The sequence below is a fragment of the Prunus mume genome, linkage group LG1 (genome assembly GCF_029339155.1).
Source record: "Prunus mume cultivar Tortuosa linkage group LG1, ASM2933915v1, whole genome shotgun sequence".
Lineage (NCBI taxonomy): Eukaryota > Viridiplantae > Streptophyta > Magnoliopsida > Rosales > Rosaceae > Prunus > Prunus mume.
Window position 1 is genome coordinate 25,155,178 of NC_142698.1, and position 11,835 is coordinate 25,167,012.

The 11,835-nt window shown below is 39.1% G+C and overlaps 2 protein-coding genes across 3 annotated transcripts; one reads left to right on the forward strand and one right to left on the reverse strand.

Annotated features, from left to right (window-relative positions):
• The first annotated feature begins 4,094 nt into the window (after positions 1–4,094).
• On the forward strand, positions 4,095–8,054 carry TOC75-III (translocon at the outer envelope membrane of chloroplasts 75-III). Its single transcript, XM_008223942.2, has 7 exons — positions 4,095–5,461; positions 5,681–5,902; positions 6,014–6,121; positions 6,232–6,423; positions 6,519–6,767; positions 7,276–7,530; positions 7,634–8,054. The coding sequence occupies exons 1-7, from the start codon at positions 4,286–4,288 to the stop codon at positions 7,871–7,873; spliced, it is 2,442 nt and encodes an 813-aa protein (XP_008222164.2). The 5' UTR covers positions 4,095–4,285; the 3' UTR covers positions 7,874–8,054.
• A 1,010-nt stretch (positions 8,055–9,064) lies between these two features.
• Positions 9,065–11,835, reverse strand: LOC103322079 (Chaperone DnaJ-domain superfamily protein). Of its 2 annotated transcripts, XM_016791359.2 has the most exons (5): positions 11,296–11,798; positions 10,572–10,740; positions 10,128–10,160; positions 9,886–9,980; positions 9,065–9,731 (listed from the first exon to the last, which is right to left on the reverse strand). In XM_016791359.2, the coding sequence occupies exons 1-5, from the start codon at positions 11,644–11,646 to the stop codon at positions 9,507–9,509; spliced, it is 873 nt and encodes a 290-aa protein (XP_016646845.1). In that variant the 5' UTR covers positions 11,647–11,798; the 3' UTR covers positions 9,065–9,506. The 2 variants fall into 2 exon arrangements, with proteins under 2 accessions (XP_016646845.1, XP_008222178.1); XM_008223956.3 differs by lacking the exon at positions 10,128–10,160 and having other exon boundaries at positions 11,296–11,835.

Consider the following 11,835-nt stretch of genomic DNA (forward strand, 5'->3'; position numbering starts at 1 on the left):
GGATTGGTTGGACTCGCACGTCAAAATAGCACACTCGCTATTTTGCGAACTGCATTTTAGCCTATATGTATAAGGAGAGCGAGTAAGGATCTTCTTCGGTGGATCCCTCTTGTTCATGTTTAGTCCCCTACGTTTCGGAAGTTGTTTCTATTTCTACATCTGTTTCTTCCGTTTATGAGGTTTCTTTCAGTTTCTTAGTAACAATAGGTGACGGTATTCTGCCTAAATAGTAGACACTGGTAATAAATAAAAGAATACTAAAGATTCGAGCCATAGAATTTCTCAATTCTAACACAAGGTACTTATTAGATCTAATATAATTATTTTGCTGTATCCAGCCTAATACCAATCCAACTCATTTCATGAATAAAATGTGACCAATTAACCAACCAACAAAACTACTTGTTACAAAATAACATCTTGTTGTTGCATCAAAACATATAAATGTTGACTAATCTGACTAACATTGAACTTGGTATTGTTGGACTCCACAATCCCTTTTAACTTAGTCTCCCATTTTACCAAACAAGACTTCAAGGCTTATTTAGTATAGTCCAGTCTAGTGAGGCATACCAAACACACCTTAATGGTGAGAAAATAGTTATGAAAAATGTGCATTTAATGTTGGCTCATTTTCCCAAACTTTTCCATGAGGAGGAAAACAAAACTTATGGAGGATGAGGGCTTCACTTTCCCCACACTTTCTCATGTGTCAAGCAACCATTTTTCCATGTCTGGACTTACCACACATGGGAAAGCAATTGATTTCCCATTCTCAAGCCTCATTTCCATGAACTAATCGGGATCTTACCTATATCCAATGTCCTAGATTTGATTTTCATTTGGTATGTTTACTTATCGGAAACGGATATTGAAATGATTGTAATTCCTACTTTTCATATGTTTTCTAAAACATGGATATTGAATTACTTCTAACTTATTCCTTGAAATTGGTACTTAGGTGACGATGGGTAAATTTAAACGATACTCAAGCAAAACATAGAAATCTTCACACACATAAAACCTTGACCAAATATACTTATGACTAGTCAACTACTAGCCAAGAATAACCATAACCAAGAACACACATAGAGCATACAAATATGCACCTGCAAGCCTAGAAGATTACTAGTGACAACTTAGGCACTCAGAAGGACCCATCAATCTAGGCATTCATTGTGCTAGCAACAACTATGGTAAGAGTGTGTGAAGGCATCATAATCAAGTAAACACCAAACAGTAGATAATGATAACTAGTCAACTGCAAGAACACAAACCCAGAAATACATGAACATCATGCAATGACTAGTCAACAATCAAGAACACGAACTCAGAAAATTATAGAGATGCAAACCAGAAATTGTTCACCCAAAAACCCACTATTGAAAAAAATTGGGGATCATCAACCGACCAAACAATTCACTAAGTAAAAAAGATTCTTACAAAGGAACACAAGCAAACTCAAGAAATCCTAAATCTATTTAGAAAGATGAGCTATACCTCCTTTGTGCAATCTTTTTCTCCAGCTTAGCAAAACCAGCAGATTTGTCCTTCATGACAATGACAGCTCTTTCTTCAATTTTTTCATCCCATGGCACCAAGCTAACTAGCTCAAACTCATACAAAACCGAAATTTGAAATCAAGGAGAAAATGACTAATCTATTCAAGAAACCATACTTTGAAGAAATCAATCTTGAATCTGACCTAGATATATATGCGAAAGTGTTTGATCTAGCTAGATACAGATTTCAAATTTCAAATGCAGTTTTCGAAAAATCAATTTGGAAAACTTAAAGATGGAAAATATGATAATTTACTCTTGAGGAAGAAGAAGAGAAAGTTTGCTAAGAAACTTTCTAAAACTTACCCACAAAAGAGACTGCAGCCAAATGAGGAATTTTTTGACTTTTACTCAAAAATTCCAAGGTCAAAATAGTACACATGGCAGCTCAGAAAATTCGCAGAATAGGACAAAACAGTTGGTTAAGATCAAGCTGGAAACAATGAGCTGGAAATCCTACTGATGTAAAAGTTGGTTAGTCATACGAAAGAAAGATGACTAGTGTTGAGGCCCAAAAATCCAGTGTTGGGCCCAAATAAATTCTTGGCCCAACATAATGTCTTATTAAGGAAAAGACTCGGTTCGGAGCATGCAAAATTCCTCATTCATGCTTGCACAAGCCACGACCACATGTCATGCCAAATAAATATGTGATCTCTCATGCTAAGAGTTGAAATAAGCACTAACTCTACGAGCCCATGCTAATTACCTCGTCAAGCATCATGCCTCTATTCAAGGACGATAAAATTAAAACACGCCGATTGACATGCCATGCTAAGCAGGAAATTATTATTTCACACCCAACCACGCTACAAGCTTAAGTGGGCCCAAGCCACGCAAATGCCCGGGGCTTGCTTGAGTGGGTTGTGGTATGGATGGTAACAAGCTTTCATGAGGCCCATTGATGAGCCAAGAAATGGAAGTTTTGGGCTGCTTGAGAGCCCCAAAACTCAAGCTCATTTCTTGAGCCCAAACACATGGGCTAGCATGAGAGAGAGAACATGACCCAATACCTTAGAGAATACATTAGTTTGCTTAGGAAACCCTATGTTAGTTAAAGAATCCAAATACTTTGTTAAAAATGCAACAGGCAAGCTGCTTCCAGACTTGACGAAACTGTCAAACATAGAAGTAACAAGCTAAAGACCCAACACTGTACATACAAGCCCAGCCCAAAGCCTTATGAAAAGCTGTCATCGTGCTCCACCTTTGATGAGATTCCAAACCAGTTAAACAAAGAGCCATGGCAGGAACCAACAGAAATCCATGAGTGTAGGAAGACTACCCATCGGACAAAAGCTCTACCCATCTTCTTTTCCCTTACCAGCTTCACTTGGAAAACCAATGAGGAAAGCAAGCGGCGCCTCACCCTCATGGGGAGGTCCAGCTGCGTCAAACCCTTGGAACCACAAAGGGTTCCTTACCCATGCTCATTGGATGAGAGAATTTCACTAAGGAAGATATAGTGGAGAGGAGCAATGAAAAGGGGAAGGAAAAGTTAAACGAAATTAGGATTCTTCAAGCCTATAAAAGAGAGCCTCAGCTACCCAGAAAACCATCGACAGCCTAACCCATCTAGAGCTTGACCAAGCTTTGTTAAGCAACTGGAAACTCACTCAATCCACATCCAGAGAGCAAGCTTCCTCTCTTGCTTCCAAAACCCAGCAATTTCGAGCCCTATTCCTCCATGCTTCTTCTACCTAGCAAAATAACCCCTCTAAGGCTTGACCATGCTTTGTCAAACAAATTGGGAATTTTACTCAAGCCACCCAATTCTCTCATTCGTTTGTTTTCCTCTTCCCTTAGGAAAGAAATCTATCTAATCTTCCTCTGTTCCATTTTAACCCTTTGTTCACTGTAAGAAACTCACGCTTATCTCTCTCTGTTCATGCTAAACTCATGATGGTTTTGCTCCCATGCCACAAGCTCCTCATGCTAAGCCATTAATCGATTTATCATGCTTATTTGGTGTTAGTGAGATGAATCTAAGAGTGTTTTTCTAAAGTCTCATCAGATTTTATAAAAACCCTTTTGGGAGCTTGGTTTCGAACTCAGGCTTTTGGGGAATTTTGTTCGTTGTCTTCTTACGGCAGCCCAAGCCCATTCGTCAGGTTGCTGGAACAAAAACACCCCTACAACTAGTCATAGTCTTAAGAAACTTAGTGAACGCAATGTGATGCAATTCAGAGATTACCTTTGTCAAACATATTGATTATCCATCAGATTGTAGCCAGATAAGAACACATAGAGAAGTAGTTCTTAATTAAAGTGGAGCTTAGGAAAATAAAATGATTATTCTATTACAAAATTGTCAAAAGAAGCCAAAAGAAAATCATAAAATGCATACACTTACATTCCTCACTTATCCTACATTTACTAACATATAATGAATAAAAAAATTTGTGAGTTACATGCTAAAATCCATAATCAAATACTCTCAAAATAAGGAATGCAATGAACTACTTTTGGTTGATATGATTCCAATTCCTTGATTACCCTATTTAAGTTGTCCCATTCAGGAATTCTCCCATATTTGGTAAGTAAACATTATTGCTTTTATAAAAATAAAAAATTAAAAAAACTTGTTTACCCACTTGAAAATTGAGCGACTGTGTTAACTCGTTCTCACCACCGAGGGGTCCAAAGTCCAAACCCAATAAACCCTCTTCTCTTCTGTAGGGGCCTTATCTCTTCTCGTCTTTCTTCCGCTGCAACCCAACACAATGTTCGCAGCGGCGCCCTCCTCCACCTACCTCAACCCCAAGCCCACCATCCTTCCCTCCTCTGCCCGCACCCTATTCCCACCCATCACCTCCGCCACCGCCTCCAGCAGCCGCCGCCCAATCGTCAAGTGCCACCTGTCATCGCCTTCTTCTTCCTCTTCCTCACCCCTTTCCCAAAACCCTAAACCCTCCTCCACCCACCTCAAAACCCTCTCCAAGGCCCTTGCAGCAGCGTCCACAGTCACCCTTATCTTCAATTTAGGATCTTTCAACGGTAACGGCAATTCTGGCGGCGGAGGAGGTGGGTTTGGGGGCGGAGGCGGTGATGGGTTCGGCGGTGGAGACGGAGATGGGTTCGGTGGGTTCTGGAGGAGGCTTTTGTTTGGGTCGCAGACGGCCATGGCGGACGAGCCACAGTCCCAAGAGTGGGACTCGCATGGGTTACCAGCCAACATTGTCGTTCAGCTTAACAAGCTCAGTGGATTCAAGAAATACAAGGTCTCGGAGATCTTTTTCTTTGATCGGAGACGGTGGACCACAGTGGGCAGCGATGACTCGTTCTTCGAGATGGTGTCTTTGAGAGCCGGATCGGTTTACACCAAAGCCCAGTTGCAGAAAGAGCTCGAGTCTTTAGCCAATTGCGGTATGTTCGAGAAGGTCGACTTGGAAGGCAAAACCAACCCAGATGGGACTCTGGGTGTGACGATTTCGTTTACAGAGAGTACATGGCAGTCGGCTGATAAGTTTCGATGCATCAATGTGGGTCTAATGCCGCAGTCCAAGCCCAGCGAAATGGACCCGGATATGACTGATAAGGAAAAGCTCGAGTATTTTAGGAACCAAGAGAAGGATTATAAGAGAAGGATTGATAGGGCGAGGCCCTGTTTGTTGCCAGCTCCTGTGCAGAGAGAGGTGTTGCTGATGTTGAGAGAACAAGGGAAAGTGAGTGCTAGGCTGTTGCAGAAGATAAGGGACCGGGTTCAGAAGTGGTACCAGGATGAAGGGTATGCATGTGCCCAGGTTGTGAATTTTGGGAACTTGAACACCAAGGAGGTGGTTTGTGAAGTTGTAGAAGGGGATATCACGCAGCTGCTTATTCAGTTCCAGGATAAACTTGGGAATTTTGTCGAAGGGAACACGCAGGTCCCCGTGTTGAAGAGAGAATTGCCCAGACAGGTACTTATATTATGCATTGAGTGAAATGTCTTGACTTAAAGTATTTGGTTGTTTGCTGAATTACAATTTTGGTTCAAGATGTAGACTTTAATCATGGGGTTATTGGTTAAAGGTGTATGTATATGCTTGGTGCTTAAGCTATATGAATGTTGGAAAACTTCCAATGGGTGATTTATTGATTCGTTGAATTTCTGGTGAATGTTCAAAATTGTTTTGCAGCTTCGACCGGGTTATGTTTTTAACATAGAAGCTGGGAAACAAGCTCTGAGGAACATAAACTCCCTAGCTTTGTTTTCAAACATTGAAGTGAACCCACGGCCTGACGAGAAGAATGAAGGAGGGATAATTGTTGAAATAAAGCTTAAAGAACTAGAACCGAAGACAGCTGAAGTTAACACTGAGTGGAGCATTGTTCCTGGACGTGGAGGTTATCCCACTTTGGTATGTGTTAAATGATCTTTCTGCTCTGTCCATCAACCATGGAATTCTTGAAGGTATAAATGTGGAATTCTGATTGTTTTGTATTGTATTTTACGTATGTTATGTGTTTAGGCTTCACTGCAGCCTGGTGGAACTGTTACATTTGAACATAGGAATCTCAATGGACTGAATAGATCTATTCTTGGGACAGTAAACACCACCAACTTCTGTAATCCTCAGGTAATCTTGCCTTAATCAATAATACACCTCCTTTGTTTAAGTTAACTGATGATTTAATACATTTGCATGAATTCTTGTGTCATGTATTTTCTGTGGTTTACTTTCCTCAGGACGATCTTGCTTTTAAGCTCGAGTACGTGCATCCATATCTGGATGGCGTGTACAATCCACGCAATCGTACTCTCCGTGTAAGCTGCTTCAACAGCCGAAAACTGAGTCCAGTCTTCACTGGTGGGCCAGGGGCTGATGAAGTTCCCCCTATATGGGTTGATCGAGCTGGCGTTAAGGCCAATATAACAGAGGTACTTGTCATCATTTTTAAATGTTTAATGCATGTAGTCCTTTATTTTTTTTATTATGATGATGATTACATAATTTAATTGGCTGTGCCTACCAGAATTTCACCCGTCAAAGCAAATTCACTTATGGACTTGTAATGGAAGAGATAACTACACGCGATGAACGCAGTCATATCTGTTCAAATGGCCAAAGAGTGTTGCCCAGTGGAGGAGTCAGTGAAGATGGACCTCCCACAACTCTCAGTGGTACAGGCATTGACCGTGTGGCATTTTTACAATCAAATATCACTCGCGATAACACCAAGTTTGTGAATGGAGCTATAGTTGGTCAGAGGAATGTGTTTCAGGTGACCTCATTGTCTTGTACCTTGTTATATGGACTTGCCTCTGTTTAGTTTTCAGAACAAGTGAGGGAAAGAAAGAAAAATGTTTAAAAGGGAAGCCATCCTGGTCTTTCTTTAGAATTTTCTGGAATTATGAACTTCATGAAATTTTGGTTCTGGCCGGAATATTATTTGGTAATGCATTTGATTATTGATACACAGGATTGCATGCTCAGTCTTGTAGAATTAAAGAAAAATTCGCCAGGCTTATATTTATTAAGGTTTTCATAGGTGCATCGAGGTGAAAATGTGTGTGTGTAGATGTATATAATTCCACCTTGATGTTATTTTGGATGACTGTTGCACATGTTGTGAAATTTAAACTTCCAGTCATCCTTTTAAATTCTCAGTAGTATTAGGGTATTGGGATCTCGTTCAGTGCTTTGAAATATAAGGTTGTTTTCCTTTTTACTTTTCTGTGTAACATGTTTTTGTCCTTAGCTAACTTGCATATTCTTTGTATTTATTACAGGTCGACCAAGGCCTTGGTGTCGGCAGCAAGTTTCCATTCTTCAACCGTCACCAGCTAACATTAACAAGATTTTTCCAGCTGAAGGAAGTCGAGGAAGGTGCTGGTAAACCACCACCACCTGTGCTTGTACTTCATGGGCACTACGGTGGCTGTGTGGGAGACCTCCCAAGTTATGATGCCTTTACCCTTGGGGGTCCATATTCTGTGAGGGGTTACAGCATGGGTGAGATAGGCGCAGCTAGAAACATCCTTGAGGTAGGAACTACTTTAGACAAACATTAACACGGTCTGATGTATGGTCACTCAAAAGTTATGATGATGATGATTAGCTAATGTCTTTCCCCATTGTTATCTCCAGCTTGCAGCCGAACTACGGATACCTGTGAAAGGAACACATGTATATGCATTTGCAGAACATGGAAATGATCTAGGAAGTTCCAAGGATGTCAAGGGTAACCCAACAGAGGTATACAGGCGAATGGGTCATGGGTCAGCATATGGTGTTGGAGTCAAGATAGGTCTAGTAAGAGCTGAGTATGCTGTCGATCATAACTCCGGCTCAGGTGCAGTATTCTTCCGATTCGGTGAGAGATTTTGAGATGCGGCTACCGACTATTTTCTCAGTTTTGTTAATTTGGCCTTTAGTTTTCGGAAATAACATTTTTTTCTTATTTAATTTATGTTGCATTCATTTGGTATGGATAAAAAAACATAATTCAAATTCAGTGAGGATTGTACTTTTAAATAGAATAATGCGATTAGTGCTCTTTATGCTTGTATCCTGATTTTGTTATGTTTTATGAATTCTTTGAGATTAAATATCCTTTCCCCAAATGTCCGTCTGATGGGAGATTTGTAATATCATTTTTCAGTGAAGCATCAAATTTATAGCCCAATTTGTAGGGTGTTGATTTTCTTACTTCTCTTTTGTCCACTTACACTCAATCTATTGGAAATTGAGGAATCCCTCAAATAAATTTATTTGAGGAACATCCTTGTAGGGTCCACCTTGCATTGGATTTTAATAATCCAAACCGTCTATGTTTTAGATAATCATTCAAAGATCATCTCTACAAAAAAATTACTTGAATCCAATATTGTTTGACCACTCAATTATGTTATTGAAATTTTAGTACTTTTTTTAAGCATCGTGTTCCTTGATTTTGTAGGATACAATTGGATGTCAAAATGTTTTTCGATTTGTCTAATTTTTTGCAACGATAATCTATGAATGTAGATTTAAAAAATAGATAGTTTGAATCGTTGGAAAAAAAATTGCAGGATACTTTAAAGGGTGTCCCTCAATAGGATATGTGTGTGTGTGTGTATATATATATATATATATAAAAGAATTAATCAAACAATTGTGGCCAGTCTCCAATAATTTTTTTTTTCCCAAGGGTTCTGAAAAGTAATAGTCATTATAAGTAATTATCCAATGGTTCTCAATTACCATTTACTGCGATCAAAATTTAATAGACTACCTTCCCTCCAAAATCCCAACTTGGGCATACCACTAATGACAATGAGGCCTTCATGGTACTTACAAGTTACAACTTACAAGCTCACACATTTGTTCTCAACCCGGTTTGGTAGGAAGGACAATATAATGAAGAATTTATGTAGGATGTTGCTATGATTGGGTTGTAGATTTCAATAATATTAGTTATCAGAAAACCTTCAGCAATAAAAATAAAAAGAAGAAGAAGAATATTCGAGGTTGCTATATAATTGCAGAGAAATTAAATTATACAAAATAATACCATGAACCCAAGCCTTCAAGGCAACAAACCTTACAACAATACTTGATTTTCATTCATCCAAATCTGTATGGTTTACAAGATGTAATCTCATTAGAAGCTTCAATTTTTCAAATAGAAACACTAAAGACTCGTTACTAGAATCTTACTTGATATGATTATACCCTAATGATAAAATAACAAAAATGAAGTAATTTAACAATTTTCAGTTGAGATCCTTCCATCCATCAATATATCCAAAGATTGAAAGGATTGATTCGGTGAGCCCAGAGGGTTCTCCTAAATCCTCTTCCTCTACATTCCCATTCTCCTTTACTCTTCCAGTCTCCCTCTAGCAAACAACAAACACCCCATCAATCTCTTCCTTTTCCTTCCCTCCAACTTTGCTTTCTACCAAACTGCAGCAATATAAATAACGCTTCACCTTTTGATGCTTCCAGCAAAGAATTGGTGTGAAGCCGTGTTTCTGTGCTATAATCCCAATTCCTTTTTTAACTGGGCAAGAGTAGCTTCTATCTCATCAATATTCTCCTCGATGCTGCTCCCCTTACCGGCTTCATTTTGATTACCACTTCCAGTTCTCTGTGTCCCAGAACTTCTGAAAGGATTGCCTTCCTTATTGTTATTTTCTTCAACTTCTGGATCCGTTATGTTGAGTTCTTTCTCAAGAAATTCCACAAATTCTTCTCCAATCTCCTGCAAAGTGTAATCCAGAACACAAGTGAGGTTTCCTTGGTATAGCTCCACACTGAATCACACTAGTATGTGTGAGCATATATATTATAATTCTAAATGGTGAAGATGGTTTAACGTAATTATGATTTCATGTAAAGTGTTCATAATGTCTTACCCCCAATTCCTCCCATAGACTCTTCGGTTTTCCTTGTGAAGAAGCGCTTGCTTCCCAGTTCTGGAATTCTTCTTGAAGGTCTTTAAAGAAGTCCTCTGTAACAGCAAAAAGACTTATGACACAACTATAACTTTATTTGCATTACGAAAGGATACAAGAAATGGATGCTAGCTGAAATTTGGAGGGCAATGCAAAGCAAACATTATGGCCTGTATGATGTCTCACAGAGAGGACAAATCTACCTATTGTTATTTGAACATCCCTCAAAAAATTACCTGCACAACGAAGGGCTTAAGAATAAGAACGTGCTAAAATATACCTAATAGACTGGTCCAAGCTATCTCTTGGTTTATCTAGACACTTTATTCATCAGTGTCTGAAGTAGACAGTTATTTGGATAATCAGTTGAAAATTGGAATGGTCAATTGGACCAAAAGATCCTTCAGTAAAGGTTTCAAGTAAATGCATGTTGCCTGATTACTCATCAAAAAATAAAAAGATAAAACAAAAATTGTCATGGCTGATACTCCAATGCCACACAGGCAGCATGTCATCTTTATCCAAGAGGGTTATCATACACGCCACTGAAACATATTTAGCATTGGACTAGACTGATTCAGAGTGCAAAAAGTTCTGTAGAAGAGCAGAAAGGTTTCTTTGTATACTTGAGTTTACTAAGTTCTTACCGAATCCATAAAACTCTTCTTCATCTTGAGAGTTCTTACTTTGGCTTCTTTGAGAAGAAGAATAGGAATAGTCAGATCCGAAATTCGAGTCATATTTTCCCCGAGATTTAGAACTCAACAATGTATTATAGGCATGTTTAATCCTCATAAATTTCTCCTGAGCATTTGCCTGTACAAAAGAAAATGTTACGACTAGTGAAACCATTACAAGAAGGCCAAACCACTTTAGAGAGATGGCATAGGCTAAACAACAGATTCAGAAAACCAATTCATATCCCCTAACCTTCAGACAATACAAAACTGCAAAAGGGGGTGGGGGTAATTGGAAATCTAGAAGAGCATAAAGCACACTTTTAGCAGACAAAATACAAGCTTAGACAGTTGGCACCATAAAATCACAAAATTTGATTTGGGTAATAGCATCATTGGACCACCAACTTTGGGGAGTCATTTCTCTACAAGAAATGGAACTGCCTCCTCCAATGAATTGACACTCTTCAAACTTGGTAAGCGGAAATTTAATGGAACAACAAACTATGACACAAAATCAAATTGAATACTTAAGAATTGGATACATACATAAATAAATAAGGAAAACAAAACTACCCAGAAACTAAAAATCTTTAATTTGAAGCTACAGCACTAGCAATCCCACAACTAACTACAACCAACAGAACAAAACACACATAACTAAATTGGGTTGAGTGCATAAACTATCAATCACCTCCTTATTAACATCAGGATGATACTTAAGAGCAAGTTTCCGATAAGCCCTTTTGATCTCATCGTTAGTTGCAGAAGGAGACACACCCAAAACTTGGTAAGGAGACTCTCTGCGGCTCGCTCTCAAAAGGGTAACAAAGCGCCCTCTTTTCCTATTGAAATTGGAGAAACTTGGAGTGGAAGACCGAGAAGAGAACACGAGGAGGTTCAAGTCGGTTTTTCTGAAAATGGGTATCGAAGATTTGGGTCGGTTTTGCAGGTAAAGCAGAGATCTTGAAGTCGAAGAGAGGTTGAAGAAGAAGAGGGTGTGTGGCTGTGGATTTGGTGTTAGAGGCAGAGCCAATCCATGCATATTCGAAGAACACTAATTTCTGAGAAGGTTGTTTATTACTTCCATGTCCCTAAAAAATAGTGTCTTTGGGACTTGTTTAGCTTCGGAAGTTGGGTTGTGAGTTTGGCTTTTGTTGTGTGCATTTCTTTGGTGGCTCTGTTTTGAGCTTCGAAGCTGCTGGAAAAATGGATGAAAAGACAAAGACAAGAA

Excerpts from the sequence above, each read along its gene's own strand:
- TOC75-III (XM_008223942.2), top strand. The coding sequence starts at position 4,286 with ATGTTCGCAGCGGCGCCCTCCTCCACCTACCTCAACCCCAAGCCCACC. Across the intron at positions 5,903-6,013 it reads GTGGAGGTTATCCCACTTTG|GCTTCACTGCAGCCTGGTGG; the intron begins GTATGTGTTAAA and ends TTATGTGTTTAG. Across the intron at positions 6,424-6,518 it reads TTAAGGCCAATATAACAGAG|AATTTCACCCGTCAAAGCAA; the intron begins GTACTTGTCATC and ends TGTGCCTACCAG.
- LOC103322079 (XM_016791359.2), bottom strand. The coding sequence starts at position 11,646 with ATGCATGGATTGGCTCTGCCTCTAACACCAAATCCACAGCCACACACC. Across the intron at positions 10,161-10,571 it reads AGAAGAGTTTTATGGATTCG|GTAATTTTTTGAGGGATGTT; the intron begins GTAAGAACTTAG and ends TTCGTTGTGCAG. Across the intron at positions 9,732-9,885 it reads GTCTATGGGAGGAATTGGGG|GAGATTGGAGAAGAATTTGT; the intron begins GTAAGACATTAT and ends TACACTTTGCAG.